This window comes from Sarcophilus harrisii, chromosome 2, assembly GCF_902635505.1.
Source record: "Sarcophilus harrisii chromosome 2, mSarHar1.11, whole genome shotgun sequence".
In the NCBI taxonomy this organism is placed as follows: Eukaryota; Metazoa; Chordata; class Mammalia; order Dasyuromorphia; family Dasyuridae; genus Sarcophilus; species Sarcophilus harrisii.
In genome coordinates this window covers 35,217,057-35,243,745 of record NC_045427.1, presented here as the reverse complement: position 1 = coordinate 35,243,745, position 26,689 = coordinate 35,217,057, and the positions used below count along the sequence as shown (strand labels likewise).

At 44.8% G+C, this 26,689-nt stretch overlaps 1 protein-coding gene across 2 annotated transcripts in view; it reads left to right on the top strand.

The window, feature by feature from the left end:
* The window catches only part of PSD4 (pleckstrin and Sec7 domain containing 4), a 66,124-nt gene that overhangs the window by 17,768 nt on the left and 21,667 nt on the right, over positions 1 to 26,689 (top strand). Inside the window, exons 1-2 of one of the 2 annotated variants that reach the window (XM_012540484.3) lie at positions 17,440 to 17,547; positions 25,190 to 26,251. In XM_012540484.3, the coding sequence (XP_012395938.1) occupies positions 25,298 to 26,251 (954 nt within the window). In that variant the 5' untranslated portion in view covers positions 17,440 to 17,547; positions 25,190 to 25,297. Of the gene's footprint in view, positions 1 to 17,439; positions 17,548 to 25,189; positions 26,252 to 26,689 lie in introns of those variants that run through there. The other variant, XM_031949888.1, reaches the window with a different exon arrangement.

Genomic DNA, 26,689 nt, shown 5'->3' with positions numbered 1-26,689 from the left:
GACAAATCATTTAACATGACAAGACTTCAGTTGTCAGCTAGAGGGTGCCATAGTGTAGAGAGTGGTAGGCCTGGAGTCAGGAAACTCATCTTCCCAAGTTCAAATCCAGCCTCCGACACTTACTAGCTGTGTGACTCTAGACGAGTGACTTAATCCTTTTTGCCTCAGTTTCCTCATCTGTACAATGTGCTGGAGAAGGAAATGGCAAACTGATCCAGTATCTCTAACAGAAAACCCCAAATGGGGTCATGAAGAGGCAGATATAACTGAGGAGGCAGCAGTTAAACTAGATGCTTTCTAGAGTCCTTTCCAGATCTATCCAGACATGATTCCAAATTAAAAATTAGCTGTTTGATCTTGGCAAATGACTTGCCCTTTCTGGGCCTCAGTTTCCTTCTTTGTTAAATGAGGAGATTGAAGTAGTTGAGTTCAAAGGTCTCTTCCTACTTGAAAAAAACCTAAAAGTGCCAATTTAAGCATGCTGAAATCCGAGGGTAAAGTGGAGAGCGCTGACTGCAGTCAGTCTCCTAGTTGGACAAATCTATTGATCACGACTGTCCTAATCACAAAAGGCGTCACTCCATCCTGGCACAAGAAGACTTAAAGAACAGGAGCGAGAGTTGGAAATCTGCCATTGCCCTAGTTTGACTTTTCCAGACTCAGTCCTGGGGCCTCTGTTGGCCAAATGTTATGCCCTTAAAACAGCAGGAAACACTAATTGATGCACTGGGGGCAGAGGGTAAGTGGAGCAACAGTTAAGTTTTAACACCAATTTGACAATATATTCTTTTAACAATCATTATAATTCACCTTTTTGCCATAATAATAGCATTTATATAGTGCTTAAAGGTTTACAAAGGGCTTTATAAATATTACCACATTTTTTCTCCCAATGACTTTTATTATTCCCACTTTACAAATGAAAAAACTGAGGCAGACAGAAGTTATGTGATTTGCTCAGGATCATGCAGCTAGTGAGTTTCTGGGGTGAGATTTGAACTCAAGTCTTGTTGATCCCAGGTCCAACTCTACATATTCCGAGCTAATTCATATATACAGCATAAATGCAAAGTAATTTTAGAGGGCAGGGCAGCAGCAACCGGAGGAATAAGAAAAGACCTCAAATAGACAGTTGTCCTGAAAACTAAAAAATCTTGGGTTCATTTCACCTCTGACTAGCTATGTGACTCTGGGAAACTCATTAAAACTTCATGCTCTAGGAAGTTCTCGAAAACTGTAAGTTTCCATTATACTTAATTTTTTTTTACACTTAGTTTTAGATTTTGAATTCTAAAATTTTCTTCTTCCCTGAAGCTCCTTTTCCATGCACTGAGAAGGCAATCAATAAGGTGTCAGTTATATGGGAAGCAAAATAAAATTTCAGAGAAGGTGCTAGCCTGCACTAGTAGATGGTATTTCTTCACCTGGGAGTTACTTATACTAATGAAGTCACAAGTCTAGTTCCTATTGTGTCAGTATGAATTATTTCTGTCTTACAGAAGAAATAAAATGATTGCCAGCCTTCTAGCCTTCAGTAACCAAGTGGGGGAAAAAGTCTTTTATACTCTGCCCTAATTAAGAGAAAAAAATAGAAAAAAGAAAAACCCTCATGTAGAAGGTGATGGCTGAACCAAAGAAATCAAGTTCCAGGCAGCGAAGAATACGTCATGCAAAGGTTAAGAAATGGTACATGGAATACTGATTAAGAGGAACAGTGATTGTGGGATTTCATTTCAGATTGAAAATAGAATTCTATCTGGTATGATTCACGATGCTCTCTGTGTGGGATGGGATGAGATTCTAAGGGTGAGTCAGGATGGGTTAAATATATCCCAAGAAAAGGGACCTGGGCCTGGCTCTGCCATACTAAGATGCCTTCCTCAAACAAAGACTTTTTTTTAATGATAAAACAAAACTTTATACAGCACTTATTATGGGCCCTGAAGTGGGAAGGTACCGAGGATAGAAACAGACAAAATTATCACTGCCTTCAAGGAGCTTACTTACAGGGTCAGGAGATGGGGGGGGGGGATATACTTTGGAGGGTGGAAGAAAAGGAGATGTTGGAAAAGGAGGTATTAAAAATCATGGAGAGAGAGCAAAGAGATGGGAGCAAAATCTCAGAAATGATGGGGTGCCCAGGGCAGCTAGAAGGAAAGCCATTACAGAAGAGAGATGGAATGATGAAATGTGGCAGCACTGATCAGAACGAGAAAGCCCATTCCTGCAGGACAGGAACATTTATCAGCATCTTCTTCCTCAAGTCCAGTGGAGCTGGTAGACTAAGCACCATGAACCTCATTTTATAGATGAAGAAAATGAATTTTAGAGATTGCTCATTGTCACTGAGTCAAGGAGATGGAGAGCTGGGGCTCCTTATAGAGCAATCGTTTCTTGTTCTGGCCAGAATCTCCAAGGGTCTTCCCCTCCCAGAGTGATAGTTTTGTGAAGATAAATCAGACCTTTTGTTTCAGTCGGGACCTAGTCCTTAGCCATTGAATGAGTGTTGCCTCAGACAAAGTGAGATTGGGGGATATACTCTCTTATTTAGCAAGATCAAAGTCATCCACTGCATTCTGGTCAATCTATTGCCAGTCTTCTTGACCTATGTCTCGCCACTGGGCTTGAATGACTGCAGGAGAGAGGGAGGTTGAGGACTTTGTCCAACTCTGTGTCTCTTAAATCCAGTTCACTCAGAAGTTAAGACATCACTCTTGTAATGTCATTAGCCCTCTCTGAGAATGAAAGATGAATGATAATTATTCTGTTTCCCTTATACCTGTTAAAGAAAAAAAAAAGATATAAGTCCATGTGTCTGAGTGTGTGCATAAATCTATTTTATATATATATATATATACACACACATATATCTGTACACATGTAAATCTATATTTTATATATGTATGTGATGTATATGTATGTGTATGACATATATACAAAATAAATATAAACATATACATGTATATAATAATAAATAATATAAAATTTAAAAGATGTATAGCTATAATATATACATAGTGTGTATACTATATATAAATATGTAACGTGTGTACATGCATATATACACACAATATATGTGTAAGGGTATCTTTGTGTCTATATAAGTAGATATGTGTGTATATAACCCTATCTTAACCAGGCTTAAAGGATAATGGCCACTTATGGGTCTAATCCCACTACTGACTGGCACAAAGTTTTGGTCTGTTTTGAGTTTTTTAAATTTTGCACCCTGGGCCAGTTAACTTTCTTTAGGTAGCCTACTCTCCACCCCCATTACTATATTGGTTCCAGACTTAGTGAAGACATCCTATCAGCTTAGTCAGGATCTCAGTGCATCCACCAGCCTCAGCCTCCCAGAAACCAGGGATAACATGCATGGACCAGCACTCCTGACCCAGGGGAGAAATTTTATATTATATATATATATATTTGGGCTAATACAATATGTGTTGATTTAGGCCTAAATCTACCAGAAATAATTTTAATTAATTGAACATTTATCTATTTCCAAGGTATTTCTGGCTTGTAGAGAAATCAATTGTATGGTCCCGCATACCCTCTGACATAATTTTCTTTCTCTAGGCAATTTCAGGTAATGTTTATTGGTATCTTAAACAAGGAAAAGATCACAATATGTAAAAAATACAGTTAAGATTAACATTCTAGAACTGTTGACATTCTTATTTCCTCCTGAACCACTCCCTTTACTCCTGGAATAAATAAAAGGAGCTGAGAAAGATATTAATATCCTTAATCAATGGAGAAGGCTAAGTCCTAACACCAATCACTTAAGATAGGTAGTGAGGCTATCCTTATCATCATCATTATTATTATTATTACTATTTTATAATTATTATTATTTATGTGGACTTTTTGGTTGCAAATATTATCTCATTTAATCTTCACAACTACCCTGGGAAGTAGTTTCTATTATTGTCCTCACTTTACAGATGAGGAAACTAAGGCAGACAGAGGTTAATTGACTTGACTAAGGTCACACGGATAGTAAGTGTCTGAATCTAGATTTGTATCCACCTTTCTGCTTGTAAACAAGGAAAGAGTTACTCTTTGTTAAAAAGAAAAGATAATTATCACTCATCCATTTCCCTATGAAAAAACCTTTTATGCTAGATCTACATCATTCATCTTTCCAAGGGGTTTTTAGAGCAGGGAAATAATTCTATTTCAGAGAAACTAAAAGGCCTCCCATATACTGGACTGCTTCTTATATGTATTGAAGGGAAAACATTGATGTTTTAGGATGTCCCCACCCTTCCCTTGTAAAGTACTAGGTACCAACATTGACTGAAGAGGAAAGGGAGGTGAGAAGAACTGGGAGCTTATGCAAAGAAAGGAAGCTTGGGATCCAGGACAAGAGAGCAGCCTGAGAAGGCACAGGACCGGGGTGTGGAACGGCTCCTGAGCAATCCTGAAGTCTAGGTTTACTGGTGTGAATTTGTGACAAACCAGCCTTCAGAACCATGCAGTGAGGAGAAAGTTGCAAAGGTACATAGCTCATACATGCATTTTGTCACAAAACAGATCTGTATTAATTACCTGTTTAAAAAAAAAACAAAACCAAAACTCTTGTTCAACAGTTCATGAGTGCATTGGAGAAGTAAAATCAAGTGCTATGTAAATTCTACAAGGGAAGGTCTGCCTTTACTTCACAAGATCAGAAAGGCTTCCTGGAGGAGGTAGCATTTGATTTGGCTTTTGAGGGATGAGTAGAAAAACTAGTCAATGCCATTAGATAGAGCTCCAAGACTGGAGTCAGGAAAACTCATCTTCCTAAATTCAAATCCAGCCTCAGACATTTACTAGCTGTGTGTTCCTAGGCAAGTCACTTCACTTTTTTGTCTCAGTTTCCTCCTCTGTAAAATGAGCGGAGAAGGAAATGGCAAATGATCCCAGAATCGTTGCCAAGTAAACTCCAAAATGGAATCATGTAAGAGTCAGACACAGCTGAAAAGCAACAGAAAATAAATAGATCTAGAATCCAGTCATGCTGGCTCACTCCTGTACTCTCAGCTGCTACAGAGTCTGAAGGTGACAGATCTCTTGAGGTTGGGATTTTGGGGTGACAAAGCTAATGGGGTATATGCGTCATATTCAGCATTAATATGGTGAGCCCTGGAAAGGGGGTGAGACATCATATTGCCTAAAGGAGAGGCAAATAGATCCAGGTCAAGCAGAGTAGGTCAAAATTCCTGGGCCAGTCACAGTGGACCCAGTCCTGTGAGGAACCACTATACTTTCTAATCTGGCTGAGACACAATCTTTAAAATAAATTTTTTAAAAATAAAATTAAAATAAATTTTTAAAAGGCATGGGAGAGGTATTTTAAAGTCCTATCCCTTTAAGACACAGTTCAGATGTGATCTTTTACATGAAATCTTTCCTGATCTTCCCAACTGCTAGTGCCCCCAATTTAACTATTTTGAATATGTTTATATTTATTCACTTTGTTTATGCTGTCTATAATCATACTTATTATCTGTCCCATCAGAACATTTGCTCTTTGCAAGTATAGATTGTTTAATTGTTGGTTTTTTTTTGTAATCCATAAAGCCTAGCACATAGTAGGTAATAAAAATTTGTTCATTGATTCCAAGCTGTGATCCAGGGTTAGGTTCTGTCAAAGGAGGCTTGGGGAAAGATTAGGGGTCAGGGTAAAAGATTGCTCAAAAGGCTACATTGAAAAAAAATCAAGCAGGGACTCTAGGGTAGGAAATGAATTAAAGGGTAGTTAATGGACAGGTTGAAGAGGGTGGGGTTAAGTGATGGAAGATGCTGATGAAGATGCAAAGCAGGTTTGGTGGGTAGGACAGGGATGTGGGAGAAATCAGGTTAAGGATGTCAGAAAGAGGCAGCTCAGGAACATGATGTCTTCAAATTAAAAAGTTACAGCAAGAGTTTGCCTCAGTTGGTATGTTTGTGATAAGACGGAAAGGAGAATGAAGTCAACCTTTAATGTCAAGGATGTGCATGAAGGAATAGATAAATCGTCTACATGAACACCGAAGAATAAAAGATGGAGGAGAGGTGGAAGGGTGGATAAAGTCATCTAGGAAAATGCAAATGGGTCTAAACTTTAATTATCTAATTATCTGCCTAGCTCAGCCCACTCCCTGGGCAAATGAGCTTAATTAATTCTTGAATTGCTAGAAACTAGATTCCTGCCTTGTTCCCCTCCAACCCAAGACACGGCCTGGTCCCTGGGCTTCGCATCTCCTCTTGTATCCATCCTGAGAATAATAGACTTTCATCGTGCTTCCAGGTCGATGTTCTTAACCTTCTCTCAGTCTTGAAGGTCTCCTATGATGCTAGCAAAATCCCCCATGACAGTGATACTTTCTTTCTGTTATTTAGCTCCAATTTATGCCATCCATAGCTTGTTTGGACATAGTTTGTTTTCATTTTGTCTCCTCCATTAGACTGTGAGTTTTTTTTAAACGAAGTATTGTTTACTGTTGTTTTTTGTTTGGGGTTTCTTTGTATTTCTAGTGTTTAACTCAGTGTCCGGCACAAAATAGGAGCTTCATATAAATGTTTATTAATTAATAAGTACTTTCTTTAAACTAATTTGGCAAAATGATAACAAACAATAATACAATAATGTCAAAATAAGATATAAAATAATATAACAATTAGAGATGTTGTTTATATAGCATTTTAAGATTTACAAAGCATTTAACTCTACCAGCTCATTTGATCTTCGTACAAACCCTTTCACATAGATACTCTTATTCTGTCCATTTTAAAGATAAAAAAAAAAAACTGAGGCAAGTGACATAATAAGTGACGGAGACAGCAATATGAACTCCTGTGTCCCTGGCTCTGAAGAATGTTACACTGTTAAACCCTCCTGCCTTTCTGTCTAACCTTCCTACATTCCAAGCCCTGGTTATATTACCAGTAAACAATGGCAGTTTTGATTTGGAGAATGATAGAGATGGATGGTGTGAACTATACATGATAAAACATAGAAGAAGATTCCTGGATTAACAGCCTAGATTATTGATCCCAGAAAGGAATCAAAGGCTCAGAGAGCCAGAATTGGAAGGGACCTCCAAGATCATCATCCTGTCCAACCATCTCATTAAACAGATAAGGAAACTGAAATCCAGAGAGCTGAAGCAACCTTAGACTATCTCATAATATCATAATATCTGATCTTCATGACATCAAGTCCAATATTGTTCCACTGTGCCATGTTATTGTTTGTCGTCGTTCAGTCATTTAATCACATCTAACCCTTTGTGATCCCATTTGGTGTTTTCTTGGCAAAGGCGCTGGGATGTTTTTACATTTCCTTTTCCAGCTGATTAACTTTTGTCAGGTAATCAGAGGTTAAGTGACACACACACAGCCAGGAAGTATCTGTGAGTGAATGTGAACTCAGTTCTTCCTGATTCCAAGTTCAGAGTTCTCTCCACTGAGCCACCAGAAGCTTCCACAATGCTTTTGCCCCCATCAAGTTGTGGAAATGGATCACTTAACCACCAAGTATCCACCAAGTATTTATTAAACATTTATTAAATATCAGAATATTTATTAATATATTGTTTCTAATAAATGAATTATATTTTATATATTATAAATTTCATAAATGAAACATTCTCTGCCCTCAGAAAGCTTACATTCTATAAGGAAAGACCATATTGCAGAGATAAGAATATAGGAAATCTAAACAGATCTTAACAGCTGTAGCTTTCCTGACTGTAAGTTCCTTGTCCACAAACCTGTGGGAATGCTATTGTGCTAGTTAGTAAACTGGGTTGATTGTAAAATGGTAAAATAAAATGAGTAGGGAAAGCCCATTGAAAGCTTTAAAGGGGCAGCACATCATCTCGGCAGGCATTTATTAAGCACTTATTGAATGCGGTTCTGATAAGCACTGGTGATATAAAGAAATGAGAAAATAGTCACTGCTTTCAAGGAGAGCATATTCCTGGAGGAAGGAGACAACTTGCAAAAGAAAATTGTATATTAATTATATATACAGGGCTGATGGGCAGTGAGACAAGCCCTAAAGGAAAGCCATAGTAATTGGGGGAAGGGAAAGGAGGGAATGAGAAGGTCTTCTATGAAAGGTGGGATGGGCTGAGTCTTGAAGGAAGTCAAGGAAGTTGGGAAGTGGAAATGAGCAAGGGTATTGAGGATGAGATCACTTCAGGGAGGCTGGTACCTAGACAGTAATTGTTATAGGGCAATGTCTTGACTTTCAGGTGAATTAGATTTAAATGAGTCGGAGTTGTACAAAATCATCACTTTCTCTTCCTGAGTCATCAAAGTCCAGTGATAGCACAAAAGTCAGGATGACCAGTGATGGCCCAGGAAACAGGGGATGACCTTGGTGTCTTTAATGGCTGACCAAGCTCTAAGCTCCCCACAGTGTCTTCTTCAGCCATTGGGACAAATGGTTCTCATCTGCCCATTCCGCTGGGGAAGTCTTCACATGCTTGGAGTAGACACCCCCTAATCCACCAAAGGTTTGAAGCCTGCAGGAGTTATGCTAGGATGTGGCCACTGCTCATGCTACGGCTTCTTGGAACCTCTGCTGGGAGCTGGGGGAATCAGGTGGACACCAAAAGTGGATGAACCCTGAAAAAGGCTCTGCAGCCCTCACAGCAGAGGTGCTGGTCCTTCTGGACACCCCATATCCCTCACAGAAGTAAGAAAGAAGCTCAGAAGGGGAGAGGATTTGGAGGAAAAGGTACTGAGTTCTGCTTGGATGTGTTGGAAAGGTGCTGGTGGGTTTGGGGAAGAACTCCTTGCGGAGGTGGGAATCTGGTTTGTGACTGGGCTGTCATAGGATTTAGAGTTTGGAACCAACCTTAAAGGCATCCACTCCCACTTTCTCATTTTACAGATAAAGGTGAAATAAGGCCCACGATGAGAAGTAGCAGACCCTGGGCCTCTGATTCCAAATCCTTGAACAGGAGAGTAAGAACTAGATCTTGGCATCAAAGGGCAGGCAAAGAGAAGTGAGAGTCTTTTTAGGCAGGGGGCAGTGATCTGAGCAAAAATGTGGAGGAAGGAAATTGCAAAATGTCTTTGAGGGACAGTAGGAAGAACATAGTGGAAGGAACCTCCTATTTTTCTTCTCCCCAAAGAAGGGTACATAACCCTCAGGCTATTCCTGTTTGGCGCCAGTGAGTCAGGCAGTTTCCTCATCAAAAAACTGAGAAAAACCATTCTTGGACTGCTTAGCTCATGGAGCTGATGGGAGGAAAGTGCTTTCTTTGTAAGCCTTCTGAACTCAGAAAGCTGTAGTTGGAGTCCGAATTCTGCCTCTCACATTTACTAGCAGTATGACCTTGGACAAAGTGCTTTATCTCTGAAATATGAGAGGGTTGAATAAATGGTCCCTATGGCCCCTTCAAGTTTTGGGACTCTGTGGTTCTATGATCATTTCTCCAAGAGCATCAAACAGGCCCTTCTGATATCCTACTCCTGAGCTCCCTCCCTGTCCTAGGCTCCGTGGGGCCCTCCCTACTACCCCCTTCACTAGCCTTTTCCACTCTCAATCCTGAAGAGCCACTAGAAAGTCCATGAGGTAATGGGCAGATTATTATGAAATTTGTTTTCAGGGTTCAAGTATCAGACCCTCCACAAATATCCCATTAAGATGGAGCTCAGTATTGTCCCTAGTGAATGTCCTGGGCATATCCTGCCTGCCCTGCCCCTAGCCTAAGTCTTCCACTTTCACTTGGACCTGTGTTCTCTAGTAGCCTCTCCTCATTCTTGTCATATTCTGAAATTTTTTTCCTTTTATTTTTCTCTCTAAACTTTATTTCTCTTTCCCTGAAAACCTCATTTTAGTCTTGGAAAGCTTATGGCTTCCTTCTCAGAATCATTTTTAAATGCATAAAATAAAATAAGAATACAAGGGAAAACAATTACACAGAAATAGCTACCAAAATTTTTTTATAAAACAAGTTTATGCATCTCATGTTAAGAACCCTTGTATCTGAATGTGAATAATTTAAGATAAGCTGTTAATGGCCAATAATGATCAATATATCAACATCTCAAGGAAATATTTGCATCCTTCAGCATTGTTCTTCCATGTTTTTAACCCTAAGGAGGGCTAGTGGTAGAAACAGTAGACACAGTAATAGTGCTGTGGTAAAAGAGACGTGTTTGAGCAGGGAAAAACTTGCATTTCCCTACAAATCCTGCTATAAACAGCTAACTCCTTCCCCCTAGGCATTAAACAGGCCTTCCCTTCTGTTCCTCTCCCAGAGTTTCAAAGATTTTGCTCTCTATCTACCCAAAATGAATGATATTGTTAGAATCCTAAGATTTTCTTATATCTTAATACCTATTATCTTACAGCACCTAACCTTCCTTGGTAGTTCCCTTACCCATCCTGCCCAAAGTCACCACTTACACCCTCCCCTCGGTGATGCTTGGGTACCAAGGAACAAAGCTATTCCATTCTTTTCCAGGCTGATAAAAAGAGCAAGAGAATTTAGAGCATGGATCTGAGAATGAATAGAAGGATTATGAAGAATAATGATAGCACCAATCTCCCAGGATTGTTGTAAGGCTCAAATAGGACAAATGAGGTAGAATTGGGAAGTGGGCAAATTTGTCCCCCTGCTCACCTTCTTCTTGGTACCCTTTCTGCCCTTCCCAGAATCCTTTCCAATGTTCTCACCTTTTTCAAATATTTATAAATGAATTCCCAATAAACTTCTTAGGGATATATTTATGCTTTCATTTATTTAATTTAAATTTTTATGGATGTCTTTTGATTTTACCTTTCCCTTTCCTCCCAAAAAGCTGTTCCTTTATAACCAAAAAAGAGGAAAAACTAATCAACCAAATTGACCTACATTTCCGCCAAGTTCAACAGTATAGTTATCCTTGTGTACTCATAGTATATTTTTTCTAGTAAATTTATTTATTTTTAATATACATTTCTTTATGAATCATTTTGGGAGAGAAAAATCAAAGTAAAAGGGAAAAACCATGGGAGAGATTAAAAAAAAAAAAACAGAAAAAAGAAGTGAACATAGCATGTGTTGATTTATATTCAGCCTCCTTAGTTCTTTTTCTGAATGCAGATGGCATTTTCTGTCCAAAATCTAGTAGGATTGCTTTGGACATATGTCTTCTATTTAAATTTTTTAAAATGATTAGGGAGCAAGCAATGATGACTTTAAGAAAGACAATAAGAGACAACCCTGCCTTTAACTTAAGACCTTTGAGGAAAAGTGATTATGGAATTGTTTTTCAGCTGTGTTTAACTCTTTGTGACCCATTTGTTTTGTTGGCAGTGGTACTTGGGCTCATTTTACAGATGAGGAAACTGAGGCAAGCAGAGTGAAGTGACTTGCCCAGAGTCACACAGAGTCACACACACTTGAAGTGTCTGAGGTTGGATTTGAACTCAGGATGATGAGAGAGTCTTCCTAACTCCAGACCTGGTTCTCGTGCACTACAGTGCTCCCTAGCTGCCCTTGAGTCAAGGTAAAAAATAACGATAGAAATGAATGACTAGGCCATGGAACCACTTCAGGTTTGTGAGGGATGCTTGCCGGATCCCCTAAAAGCATCACAGCTCCCGTGCTGCCTATTGATGCTGTTCATCCTTCATTTCAGAAGATGACCAATGACATTGCGCTGTGTGATGCATAATGGGCTATTTGTAGGTAGATTTAAGAAGTCCCTGTTTCCCCAAAGTTGTCTGTCAGGAGTACAGCAGGGAAACATTGGCTGAACAAGAGAAGGGCTTGACTTCTGAAACCATGAGAGATTAGTCAGATGACCATGTGCTCTCTTATGAGACAGACAGCCCCCTACTCTTCCTTTCCTTCTCCATCCTAGAGCTTCTTCCTCTTTTTCATCCTGTTGGAAAAGGAAGAGTTTCAGGAGAGAAAAAATAAAAATAAAAAGACCATGGAATGGTCTACATCAAGAACTCCATTGCTGTCCCTTCTTTCACGGACTTGTTTCAGAGCCCAGAGCATCTGCCCTCAACCTTCCTAGGACCCTCTCCCCCCGAGACTATAAATGTGCAGATAGGACAGGGAGCAGCACAGGGGCAAGCCTGGAGCCTGCTTATCCTCCCTGTCCCAAAGAGAGACGCACATGTAACAGTCCTGATCCACAGAGTTCTGTTTTCTTACCCATCCACAACCCTTCTCCCTTCTCTCACACACACACACACACACACACACACACACACACACTCAAACACACACTCGTGCTTACATATTTACATACATACATTCAAACATATGCATATCAAATATGCACATACACATACTAAAACACACTCACATCCACATATTCATTTATATACACTCAAATCCATATTCACATATACGTTAAAACACACTCATAGTCATTTATGCACACTCAAGCACATATACTTGTATATTCACATACACACTAAAACACATTCATTCTCACATATTCACATATACACACTCAAACAACTGACTTATTTACATGCACACAAATACACACACACACACACACACACACACACACACACGTACCTCCCCACCATAGCAGGATCATGGGGCTTTTCATTTTTAGAACCAGTTTTGTCAGCTCGGTGTCTGTGGTGAGGTAGACAGGAAGGAAGATGAAGAGATAAAGGGGCCCTGAACTGAGTCCCCTGTGTCTCTGGGCAGGTCCTTTCTCTCTCTGGTCCTCAGTTTCCCCTTGTGTAAAGGAGCAGGTAGGACACAACCTCTCCCGCCACATCTCCCCCTCACTCCCTCAGGTTCCTTTAAGCTCTTCACCTTGAACTCTGCAGGGCTCGATTTAGAAGCAGAGGATGTGGGTTCTGCTACTTACAGGATCACATGCCTAGAATTGGACCCAAGACCCAGCCTCTCCATTTATCAGATGAGAAAACTGAAGCCCAAAGAGTAACTGACCTAAGGACAGAGAGGCGGTAAATGGCAAAGTCAGCATTTGACCAAGTTCTCACAGCATATATCTTTCTAAAACTGGGCAGCACCATGGATAGAGTGCAGAAGTCTGGAATACTTGAGTTCAAATTCTGCTTCAGATCTTGGGGAAGAGCACTTAACCTCTTTCAGTCTCAGTTTCCTCTTCTGTAAAACTGGGAATAACAATAGCGTCAAACTCCCAGGGTTGTTGTGAGGACCAAATGGGATAATATTTGTAAAACACTTAGCAAATTTTAAAGTATTCTATGAATACTCAGTATAACATTGTTGCTGTTGTTGCTATTACTATTGTTATTGTTATTATTATTATTTTGTCTTGGAACATCCCAGAAAACAGAGAGCTCCATGTGGATGAAACTCTTGAGATTTTTAAGTTAGTGCACTTACTTCCAGCTATTGGGAATCCAGCCCAGGGGCTCCAAGCTCTATAAGTCTCTTGGGTAATCACTTCCTGCCCTTCCTGAGGGGCATGGGTGGGGTGAGGGAGAGGCTTGGGGTGTGCCTTCTCTCTGCCCTGCCTCTAAAGGGCGCTTTCCCAGCAGCTCAACACCTTCTCCAATTCAATCCAATTTTTAAAAAATACCAAGAATTAAAACCTAGCTTGGGAACATGTTACCTGTGTGACCTCAGGCAAAGCAGAGGATTCTCCTCTGTGGAATAACAGAGCTTAATTTAATTCATTTTAGCAAACATTTAATCCACGGTTAAATAACGCTTCATATTTGCACACAGGTCTCAATTCAGTTCAGCAAGCATTCATTAAACACCTGCTGTATGCCAGGCACTGTGCGAGAGACTGGGAAGATAGAGAAAAGATGTAACAGTCTCTGACCTCAAGAAGCTTACCTTCTGTTGAGAAGAAACAGCATGTACAGCATGCAGATTCTGTGCAATGTAAAGTCTATACCCAGCCCAGACTAAGTCATTTCTGGGGAGGTAAGGAGAAGACCAATCCCCGAGGGGGAATCAGGAAGGGCTTCCTGGAAGAAGTGACACCTGAGCTGAGCCTTGAGGAAATTAGGAATTCTAAGATGTAAAGTGAGGAGGGGGAGCATTCTAGGCGTCACGAATGGTCTGTGCCAAGCTGTAGAGGCTCGAAGGTGTAGATAAAATAATAAATCTTATGGTGTAGCTGGAGCATAAGAGTGCAGGAGAAGGAGCCTATGATGAAGGGCTTTACGTGCCAAACCCTGACATTCGTATTTCTGGAGGTCACAGGGAGCCACTGAAGGTTCTTAAGGAAGGGAAGTATTTATTACAATCAGATCTGATCCTTAGGAATATCATTTTGGCAGCTATATTCAGAATGCACTGAAGAGCAGAGATAAGGAAAAGAGAGCAATTAGAAAGCTATTTTAAGAGTACAAGTGAAAAGGAATAATAGTCTAAATAAGAGTTTTGTCCATGTGAATAAAGAAGAGGGGAGGAATACAAGAGATGTCAAGGAGGTAGAATTAATAATAGTTACCAATAATAGCTAACATTTATGTTCTGGGCACTGTGCAAAGCATTTTACAATTATTCTTATTTGATGTTCATAATAACCTTTGGAAGTAGGTGCTAGTATTAGCCTTACAAATGTTGAAACTGAGGCAGATAGAGATGAAATAACTTCCCCAAAGTCACATGGCTAGTCTGAAGCTGGATTTCAACTCAGGTCTTCCAGAATGTGAGTTTGAGATGGCTCTGGGAAATCCAGGCAGAAATTTCCAACAGTCAGTTGGAGATGTGGGAGTTAGTTCTGTAGCTATTGGGGTCTTCTACATACTGGGCACCTGAGAGCTGATGAGATCACTGAGAAAGAGAAAGACAGAGATGGAGTTAGACAGAGAGACAGAGACAGAGACAAACAAAGAGACAGAGAGACAGAAATAGAGAGAGAAACAAAGGTAGAGACAGAAACAGAGAACAGAGGTAGAGACCGAAACAGACATAGAAACAGAGACAAACAGAGACAGGGATAAACAGAGACAGAGACAGGTGAGGCAAATAGAGACTCAGAAACAGAGACAGAGACAGAAAAGACTGAGACAAAAAGAGAAACAGAGGCAGAGACAGAGAGACAGATATAGACAGACACAAAGACAGAGATAGAGATAGAGAGATAGAGACAGAAAGAGGCAGAAACAGACAGAGACAAATGGAGACAGAAAGACTGACACAGACAGAAAGAGACAAGCAAAGGAAGACAGAGATAAAGAGACAGACAAAAAGAAGCAGAAGCACAGAAACAGACAGAAAGACAAATGCAGACAGAGAGTTAAGACAGAGACAGAAAGAGGCAGAGACAGACACAGAGATAGAGAAACAGAGACAGAAGCAGAGAGACAGACAGATAAATGGAGACAGAAAGACAGACACAAAAGAAGACAAGCAGAGATAGACAGACAGGCAGGCAGAGAGAAAACATGGAAGAACAGAGCCCAAAAGTAGAGGAACATCCCTGGGACACAGATGATGACCCAGCACAGGAGACTGAGGAAGAGAGGTCAGAACTGATAGCAGGGGGGCTTATGCTCTCAGCCGAAGGAGTTTGGGGGGGGGGAGTTTTCCCTGCCTGCCTGGCCAGTTTCATGAAGGGGGAGAAATCTGACCACATGAGCAGGAGGAAAACCAGGCAGGTGAGTCTCTTTCCATGAACAGCTGGGGTCTTCTCAGAAATGACAAGTGCCCCAAAGGAAACAAATCTGGAGGTGCATTGGCCCAGGGCAGCCTAGAACCTGTTAGCCACAAGCCCTGCCTCATCACCCTAGCCAGCCTGTGGCAGGTGGTGAGCCGAGCTACTGGATAATACATCTGAGGAGGGCACTAGGACCTCTGGGCGCTGACCCCTGAGTTTCCCCTTACTCCCCAGGGCTCTGGAAGCGTATCTGATGGGGAGGGCAAAGAGCCGGAGGCCCCAGGGCAGAGCTTGGGAGCCTCCTGCCCGGGAGCTCCAATCCCTCCCTCCAGGGGAGCAGCTCTGTCAGGAGGTCAGGTCCCTTCCACCCTCCCCACCACCTGCCACCACCCAGCTTCCTCTTCAAGCAAACAGGAAGTAAGCTTGTGCTCCCAGAGAAAAGGCTTCTAAAGGGCTTTGCCCTACGACTGCCCGCCTGTCCACTCTGTGTATCGGGGGCAGACCGAGGCAGGTGGGTTAGACTCTGCACTGATGCAGGAAGGGAAAGCCAGGGACTGAGAACCTAAGGCTGGGGACGGCCATTCTTGCTCCCGGGGTGAATTCACCTGGGAGGAGCAGAAGGATGGCTGGTGGACAATCTGGCCAGCCAGTGGCTGATAGCCTGGAGTGAAGCAGACCATCCCCAGAGAGCCCTGGTCACCATGCTGGGTGGGGAAAGGTATTGGGCAAGCCTTGGGCCAAGGGAGGTGTTGAGAGAAGGGGATGACCGGGACAGGATCCTTGGGAGTAGTGGACAGGGGATAGGCAAGAAAGTGAGGTGTCCGGATCATGAGATGGCCCCTGAAAGGCACAGGGCTAGTAGGACAGACAATCACTGGCCCCTGGATATTGGTGCCCTGAAGCCAAGTCCAATTGCCTCACCCTAATCATACCTCACAGAATCACAGACTCGTCCATTTAGACTTGGAAGGGACATAGTCTGAGATGCTGTGCTGGTCAGCTCAGTCTTGGTTCTGGGGCCTGTGTGAAGGACAAGGAACTCTCTTCCTTCCCCTCTCCCCGTCTCCCCGCCCCCTCTGTCTCTTTCTCCCCCTCCTTGTGCAATGGGGTCTAACCTGACCTAGGTTCTAGAGATCTCTTCCCATTGTAGGTCAAAGAACATTTCCTCTCCTTGTCAGAGAAGAAGGGACTGGGGGCAGCTGTGGGGCTGATCTCAAGCCAAAGGCTTAAGGTCTCATTGCTTAATGCCCCTCCCTCCCATAGGCCATTGTACTTATTCCCCCAGCTAAACATAGAATAGATCAGGACTCCCAGCATGAGAGCAAGGGGCGAAGTTACTTCTCCCCTTTCAGGGTCCAACTCTGATAAATCGGGATAACTTGCTGGGATGTCACTTAGGCCCTGTTAGGCCCGTAAGAGGTGTGGAGATCACACGTATGTCTGAGTGTAGCATCCCACAGGGACATCCCTCAAGCGTACACATGCTGGGTAAAAAAAGTTGGAATTGTGAGAAAGCAGAGAATAGGGACTCTCACGCTCCTTCCATCAACCACCTGAGGTCCCCACAGAGACATGAGACAGAGGAACGGAGATGAGATAATGGTGATGGAGAGCCACAGGGCCGGGGAGGGAGGGTGCCCCAACCCCAACCCCTAGGAGAGCCAGGGGAGGCAAGGCCGGGCCCCAACTCTGAGCCTGGTGTGGACCTGACGAGCAGCCATTGGGCGGGGGGGGCGGGGGGGGCTGCAAAGAAGGAGAAAGGGGAAGAGGAGGCAGAGGGGGCCGCCTTGGAGAAAGCTACATTTTGTGGGCAGGAAGTGTGTGAGCGTGGAGCTCCTGGGGAACCATGGGGGAGGTGACTGGGGAGGAGGGCGGAAGGCGGAAGCTAGCTAGAGCTGCCCCATTTGCCAGGGGAGGACGGACCACAGCCGGAGCTGCTCCCTGGGGAGATCCAGGCCAATTATTCCTTCTTCCAGCCCTGGAGGGGTGAGTGATGTGGCTCCTCTTTGAGCAGTGAGAGGAGCTTGGGAAGGGGCAAGTCCTAGGCAAGATGTTCTTGAGACGGGTGGGAGGATAGTCCGCTGGCCTTGGAATCAGGGGGACCTGACTTGGACACTTACTACCTATGTCATCCTGGACAAATTACTTTGTGTCTCAGGGCCTCAGTTTAGCCATCTGTAAACAAAGGGCAGTACCAAATGATCTCTTAGGTCCCTCCCATTTCTAAATTTATAATCTTATGATAAAGTACAGCAAGAAGAGGATGAAGGGCTAATTATGGGATGGTTAAACAATCAATCAACTAGCAGGTATTTCTTGAGTGCACCCCTGATAACTAACCCTGAGCTAAGAGCATCCTGCCACATCCTCCCAGCCCTCACTCCACTTACCTCCCCTCTCCCCCCCCCACTCCTTCCGGCCTACATCACCAGCTCTCACCAAGAGGGCCCTTCTCAGTGCTCTCCCCGTGCTGGTTCCAGCCAAGCATCTGTGCCCGCCTTCCTCCTCACCACCATGACTCTCCTGCTCACAAACAGGCCGAAGTTCCCCCCTGACCGACCTTAGGACTTCCCCTCGCTCTACCTTCTGGGGCCCGCAAAGGAATCCAAGAAGGCAAAGAAAAGGTCAGGGAAGCAAAAGCAGAAGCTTGTCCCCCGCCCAGGGGCTTTCCCTTAGGCCCACCTTCAGCCCAGACTGCCAAGAACAGAACACTCAACAATGCAGAGGTGTAGGGTCAAGCCCCATGGGACTGAGTGAGTAACAGGAGACCCAGAGAAGGGGTCCCAGCCTCAGGAAGACCAAGGGAGTCCAACATCAGGGCAGGTTCCCGAGCAATCACGTCTGCATTTGAGACTCTGGTCTCCGTGGCTACTCAGGAAGTGACCCATGAGCAAACGGTATCATTGCATCGGGGAAACCCACCCACCCAGCATCCCTTCCTCAAACAACCAACATGCCCGGCTCTATTCCAAAGCTTCTTAAAATATGGGTCCCAACCCCTCGAGGGTCTCGTAACTAAATGTGGCTGTTGGGAAATTATGATTTATTATCAGAAAATGTTTGATTTGTATATCCCTATTTTACATACCCCTATACCAGGGGTTGCATAAATAGTCCTTAGGTGAAAAGGGATACCGAGTGGAAAAAGTTTAAGAAGCCCCCGTCTATTCAACAATAACAAAACTTAACCCATGTGCTAAGCGGCTGATGATGTGTCCAAGGAGACACAGCGAGCAGCAACCAAAGCCTGCATCCACATAAAGGTGCATGGGATAGGGAAGGAGGCGGGGATTGAGGGAGCAGAGCATGAAGCTTCTATATGCATCAATCAATCAGGTGATCACTAAATCCCACTTACATTGTGCATTGGGGGTACATGTCTGCCTTCAAGGAGCTTACGATCAATCTAACAGTCAAGAAAGACAGCAAGAGAAAATAGGGCTGTGTAAGATCCGTAGAGAGCGAAATGGAAGTGCAAGGGACCAGGGAAGTCAGGAAAGGCCTTCCAGACGTCAGTGTGACACAAGGTAATTGGAGGAAGGGGAACAGTGCTGCAGCTGGAGGAATCAGGGGGTTCCTGGGGAAATGGCACCTTAGTGATCGTTGATGGAAGTGTGACCAGGGTTGGGAAGGCAGAGTTGAGGAGGGGATTCTTCCCAGGCACAGGGGGCAAGCAAAAGGACACAAAGTTTGGGGAAACATGAGCCGTCCGGGTCAGATGGGCCAGGGAATGAATGAAGGGAAATAATGGATGATAAAGCTGGAAAGGTACGAAGGAACCTAATTGTAGAGCAGTACGAGCCAAGCTAAAGAAATTGTGTTTTGTCTCCAGGGCGGTAAAAAAACCAGCAAGGTCACAATCCTTAGAGGCAGCCAGTGACCTGATGGATAGAGCGCTGGTCCTGAAATCAAAAAACCTGAGTTCAAATCCAGCCTTAGATATTTACTGTGTGACCCCGGGGAGGCACTTGACTTCTGCTTACCTCATCTGGAAAATGGGGATGATGGCAGCATCTGCCTCCTAGAGTTATGAGGATCAGATGAGGTTCTGTTTATTATTAAAAATGTTTGGCCTGGTAGATGGCCTACAGGGTTCCACTCTCCTCCCCTTCCCCAGCCTGCAGCTTGGGAAGATTTTTGATAGAGACGTCTGAAGCAGGAAGACCCGTCAATGCCGTGATAAATAGCTCAGGTGAAAAGTACTTGGGGGATCAGAGTTAGGATAGAGCAGGGCTCTTTGCTCAGATACTTTGAACTTGTGTGTGTGTGTGTGTGTGTGTGTGTGTGTGTGTGTGTGTGTGTGAGAGAGAGAGAGAGAGAGAGAGAGAGAGAGAGACAGAGAGATGGAGAGGGAGAGGGAGAGAAAGAGAGAATGGGAGGGAGGGAGGGAGGGAGAGGGAGAGGGAGAGGGAGAGAAAGACAGAGAGACAGAGAGACAGAACATGTACTAAGATACATCTCATGGATATTAATGTGTAATATATATTGTATAAACACATACATATATAATATTATAGCACTAACACAAATCTCACATGGAACATGATATATGTGATCTATATAGACACATACATAACATATATAACACTAACATACAACATAACACATATAACATGACCGCATAAAATATAGACACATACATATACAACACTAGCATACATCTCATATGTAACATGATACATATAACACACATACAATATACATAACACTAACATTTACCTCACACACAACATGATACATGTAATATATTTCTAACACGTACATATATAACATACATCTCACATGTAACATGTTATATGTGATACATATTGTATAGACACATACATCTATGATGTTCTATGTCAGAATATATGTGTGTGGTATATACACGTATATCATATGTAATGAAATATCTCATATGTAATGATATATGTATGTGTATATACATACCTAATATTATATGTGAAATATGTATATATATATATACATATTTATATCACATGTTATATATTCATGTGCATGTGTATATATATATATATATATATATATATAAATAAAAGTATATAACAGTCAATTTAAGAATCCTATATACTGATAGGGTTCATGTATATGTGTGTGTGTGTGTGTGTGTGTGTGTGTGTACACACGCCTATTTTGATAACTGTATTTCGCCAGAATCGGCTCCCTTTCTAATCGCACGTATCACACTTCATTCATGGCTCAGCTGGGCAGCACAACACCGGCTCTGACTTTAGGAGGACCTGATTTCAAACGCTTCAGACACTTCCTAGCTCTGTGCCCCCAGGCAGTCATTCCCCCATTTGCCTCAGTTTCCTCATCTGTAAAATGGTCTGAAGAAGAGAATGGTAACTCCACTATCTTTGCCACAAAAACCCCCAAGGGATTCATGAAGAGTCAGATAGGAGTGAAATGACCCAAAAGCAACAACAACATTTTACGCATTTAAAAGCAGGATCCTAAGAAGGGGCCCCAAGTTCCACCAGGTTACCCGAGGTCAGGGCACAAAGAAAAGCATAAAAACCAAAAGCCAGACGTGGGGGAGATCGCTTGCTTTTTTCCATCATGACGTGAGATGTTCTGAGAGAGAAGGGAAAGGAAGGGGGAAGGGAGGCAGGGACGCGTCTGCACATAGTCCCAGGGAGCCAATGGAGTGAGAACGTCCTGAGCTCAAACCCCGCATTGTGCACTCACTAATATGTCACTCAATCTCCTCTGCCTCAGTTTCCTCATCTGTAAAGTGGCAGTAACAGGAGCATCTACCCCACAGGCTGCTGTGAGTTTCAGGCGAAATAATGTCTAACAGAGCCTAGTAAATCTTCAAGGACCACAGAAGTTGTTACTACGGTATTATTACTTAGGGACAGAGTGGTGGCGGGGGGGTTAAGGGTGGCAGCCCCCGGTGGGTGAGTGAGAACAAGGAGAGGAGGCTAGAAGCTTCTTCCCGGGGCCCAGCGGGGCTTGAGTCCAGTCTGGTTCAGACTCAGGGGTCCTGCTCAGTCTGCTTTTCCATGGAACATGGAGCCTGAGGGAAACTTGGGAAGGAGTGGAAAGTGCGGCAGCCCCAGGAGGACCGCTGGCCCAGCTGGCAGGGATGGCAGGAATATGGTGCTCTCCCCCCTCTCCCATCCCCCTTCTTGATCTTGGCTTCTGACCCTCAGACTTAGTGATCAGGGCTTTAAGGATGAGAACTCCCCTCCAAACATAACTAAGGAACTCTCCACCTCAAAGTCCTCTCTGTCTCTCTGTCTCTGTCTCTGTCTTTGTTTCTGTGTCTCTGTCTGTCTCTGTCTCTGTCTCTGTCTCTTTCTCTCTTGCTCTTGCTCTCGCTCTTTCTGTGTGTCTTTGTCTCTGTCTCTCTGTCTCTCTGTCTCTCTGTCTCTCTCTCTGTCTCTGTCTCTCTCTCCCTCTCTCTCAATGGCTGTATTTGCATGAATGACGGCCTCTCTTCCTTCCTGGCAGGATGTGGTGTCTCAGGGGAGACATCTCCCCCCCCCCCCCAGTGCAGAGGTCTGACCACCCCATGGTGTCTTCTTCCTTAATCTGTCCCCCCCGGGGGGGGCTGCCCATCCCCCTGACCTGCGGGCTCAGAGCCCCTCCCTCCCTCTCCGGACCTGCTGCTCATTTTCCTGGCCGCAATGGAAGGGCCACCCTGGGCTCCTGAGTCACCACTTGGCAGGCCCGCACTAATCAGGAACTTCTTTGTCCAAGGAAGTGGAAGTTTCCAGGATGGAGTGAATGGGGCCCTCAGGGCCGGGGAGGGTTCTCGGCAAAGGCAGAGGCCCCAGTGAGGCTCTGATCCGGGACGGAAGGGCTCTGTATGGGCCGGGTGAATGAACGCAGGGCAGGACTTGTTCATCTGCAGAATGGGCAGACTCCTAACTCCAGGGGATTGTTCTAAGGCTCAATAAGTTAATGTACAGATAGATTCTATCTAAGATCTGTGCTTCCATGAATGGCTCAGGCAGGACCAAACTCAGTCAGTCTGCCGAGGGCTGATGTCCATGATGCTTTGAGAGTTACCAAAGCTTATCATCCCAGGTGAGCTTCATCAACATCCCTGAGCGGCCAAGTGTTATTATGCCCATTTTACTGATAAGGAAACTGAGACTCAGGCTGGCTCAGGGAGTGGAACGGCTGGAAGTCCCTCCCTCTCCTTCTCTAGGTGAGGACCCACCCTCTGCCCTGGCCATCCCCTGCAGCCAGCTGGATCCGGGACCTGCTCCAGGTGTCGGCCTTTCCACTTAGCCTTTAAGCCAGGATGGATTGGACTTGGACCAGTTCCCTTAAATGAGGCTCCCTGAGCCGAGCACGTCCCCGCTATGCTGCCCCAAAGTCTGTCTCTCCCGGTTCTACCCTGAACTTTCTTCTCTTCCTCTGGCTTCTCTGCCAGAAGCCCTTCCGGCTTAACCTTATCATTCTCTGAACCTACAATGAGACGGCCAGTTCCAGAGCCCCATTCTATTTAGCTTTCTAAAGCTAAATGAGCACCATTGTCCCCATTTTACAGATGGGCAAACTGAGGCCCAGAAAATTTGAATGACTTCCCGAGGTCACACATCTGGCACCCCCACTTTCTGATGCTAAATCCAACGCTTTCTCTACCTACGGCAGGGAGACCCGGGCACACGTTCTAGGGCATCCGGGAGGAGGACAAGGGACGGGGCATTTCACCCCAAGGGGTCTCGACGTTGACTTTGCTCGGAATAGGGACCAAAGCAGACTCTTTTTCACCCCGCAAGGAGGCGCCTGGGATAGAGCTGGCGGCGGAGCCCGGGGGCTCGGGGACCTTAGCTGGGGGTCCTTCCACTTTGCTCAGCTCGGGTGCGGAATCAAAGGGCCTGGGTTAGAATCCCACCCCTTCCACTGACTGCGTGTGTGACCTCCTCAAGCCTCAGTTTCCTCAGCTGTAAAATGGCCAGAGTGAGTGAGATGCTGAGGAAAGTCTTCTCCAGCTCTGCTCTAGGATGTCTCCAGAAGCTCCCCTTTCCTGCTGGCCCAGCCTGGAGGGCTGCCCTCTCTGACTCCCGGCTGCCACCTGGTGGCCACCCCCAGAAGCGCCTCCTCCAAGCCTCCACTGGGAGGCCAAATTCTGCTCTGTTTTACTTGTGGATCGTGTGGGAAAAGCCGGGGTCCCTCCATTGGGGCTGCTTAGAGCGTTCGTGCTGATGAGGTACGGGGCCGCTGTGGAGGAGGCGAGTCCTTCTCGCAGGGACTAATAATGCAGCTCTGGACACAGGAGGAGGGGAGGAGGAGGAGGAGGAAGAGGAGGAAGAAGAAAAAAAGGAGGAGGAAGAGGAGTAGAAGAGAAAGAGGAGAAGGAAGGAAAGAGGAAGAAGAAAAGCAGGAGGAAGAAGGGGAAGAAGAAGAGGAGGGGAAAGAAGAGGGGGAAGAAAAGGAGTAGGGGAAAGAAAGAGGAAAAGGAGGGGAAAAGGAGGAGGAGGGGATGGGATGAAGAGGAAGAGGAAAAAGATGGAGAGAGGAGAAAAAGAAGGAAGAAAAAGAGCTAGGGTTTATATATCACTTTTCCATGTATTATCTCACCTTATCCTCACAGCAGTCCTATGAGGCGAGTGCTATTATTTAGCCCCATTTTATAGATGTGAAATCTGACATAGACATGCGGCAGGATCCACACTGGGGACTTTCTGCCTGAGTCCAGCTGTAGCTGCCTCCTAATGCATTATCTCTTCTTCTCCAAGGATCTCGAGGCCCGACTGAGGGTCCTGAAGAAACAGCCCCTTTTGCATTTGTGAAATTCTGATTCCTCCCACTCTATCCCCCATCCGACTATATCTGTCTTCTCTTTGTTTCCCCGACTGTTGGTAGGATCACTTGGGGTTAGAGCCAAAGCTAGAAGAGACCACCAAGGCCGTGGGGTTCTTTTCCTCATTTTACAGAGGAGGGACCGGGGAGGGGGGAGAGAATTACTTACCCAAAGTCACCCAGCCAGAAAGGGGGACAAGGGATTTCCAGGATGTAGGTACTCTCTCCACAGACACAGATCACAGCATCCTAGGATGAGAGTACCTACGTCTTGCTATCCTAATATGTTTATAGTATTACCTTTTATGTCCAAATTTTGTCCCATTTAGACCTTATTTTGGGATGAGGTTGTGAGATGGACGTCTAAATGCTGAGTTTCTGACAGATTATTTGGCAATTTTCCCAGCAATTTTGGTGAAACAGTGAGTTCTTATCCCAGGAGTTGGAGTTTGGGAGTTTACCAAATATTAGAGTGCTATAGTCACTGATTATTATGTCTCGTGATCCTAACCTATTGCACCGAGCCACCTCTCTGTTTCTCAGCCAGAACCCTGATGACCGCTGCTTTAGAAGAGTTTTAGGTCTGGTAGGGATTGATCATTTTCGAGGTCCCTTCTTATTCTCAGATTCTGATTCTATGAAACCAGCCAGTGAACGTTTATTAAGCACCTTCTTTGTGCCAGGTATTGTGCCAAGAGCTGAGGATACAAAGGAAGGTGAAAGAGCCCTAGGGAAGCTTCCACTCTGCTTGGGCCCCTCCTTACTGTTCTGTTTCCTGCTGAGCCCCCCAGAGATTGATTCCCCCTGGAAGCTACGCTGGATCTCACCCAGGGTTTACTAACTGGTGTTTGCTTTGGCTTTACAGGGTAGCGCTTCCCAGGGACGTCTCTGACCCACCCCACTCTTGGCAGATACAATGGGGTTGTAGGCGGAGAAGGCAGGACAACCTCAGCCTGCCACTGTGTTGTCTGGGATGATGGATGGCGAAGGCCTCCCCAGTCATCCCGAGTCCATGGGGTATCACCGAGCCCACTTGGGGGAGAATTTTCAGCAAGTCTCAGATCCGCCAAGGGGAGCATATGAGGCTTCAGAGGGTCCTGGACCTCACATGGACCAAACCTGGGGTTTTGACCCAGAGACCCAAGATACTCCCAGAATCCTGGGTGCCAACAAGAGCCCACAGGTGTTACCTCTTGCAGAACACTATGTGAGATCTGATAGGGAGGTCTCCCCCAGTTCTCCGAGAGAACGCCTCCGCTCGGGGAATAATTCCACCCAGGTCATGTTCTGGGCGGGCATCCTACAGGCCCAGATGTGTGTCCTCGACCTGGAAGAAGAGTTGGAAAAGACGGATGTGTTCCGAGAAGAGCTGAGGCGCTGCATCCCTTCCCCCATGGAGCTCCCAAACTTCTCCCCCAGTGGACGAGACTCCCAAGACCACAGTGCCGGCCCAAGGTCTTCGCACGTAGCGGATGACTCCGAGGAAGACAGCGGTGGGCCAGAAGAGGAGTACAGAACGTCTCCACGGGACGATCCCCTCAGTTCACCTGTGGAGTGGGGGGAAGAGGAGGAGAGCTTGTTCTTCGACAACCCCCTCTTCCTGGAAAGCCCTACCTCAGTCACCAGCACTCCCGATGAGAATTCTTGGAGTTTCCCAGTACCCCATGGGGAGGAGAGGACTGAGCAAGGGAGCCTTGAACCCGAGACTCACTGGACCCAGAGACCACTGCTTGAGGAAGGAGATAGTTCTTGGACCCTGGAAAATAAGCCCAATTCAGTGACTGAGGCGTCTGATCCTGATAGGGAGACCGACTCATTGTATCCGGTGCCCACCTACAAACTGCATTATCAGTCCTGGGCGAAACAGAATTGTCCCAATGTGCCCGCCTCCGTCTCCAGTCCTGTGATGGTAGAGGAGACCCTGTCGGTAAGGAATAAATCACTGTCCAGGAAAGAGTCTTGAGTCTGTCCATGAGGACGCAAGCTAAGCTGGGGGGCTGGGACCGAGGGAAACAGCATCAGGGAAATCAAGGCAGAAAGGACCTTAGAATCTCCCAATATAAGACCTTCATATTATATATGAAGACACTGATTTGCTTAAGGTTTTAGAGTTTAAAAGTTCAGATTTGAATATGGGTCCTCTGATTCTCCAGGTTCTTTCCACCACACTTTCTTAGACATTTCTTCCCAGAGTAGTTTCTTCCTTTTCCAGGAGCTTCGGCAGAAGCATTGGGATCATCCCTTTTGAAGGTATTTCGGGACCCTTGGAAACAGGAGGAGACAGAGAGTCTGGAGCTCTGGATTCTTTACTCCGTTCATGGTGTCCCTGATAAGATCCCTTCCCTCTGAGACTTGGAATATGTGT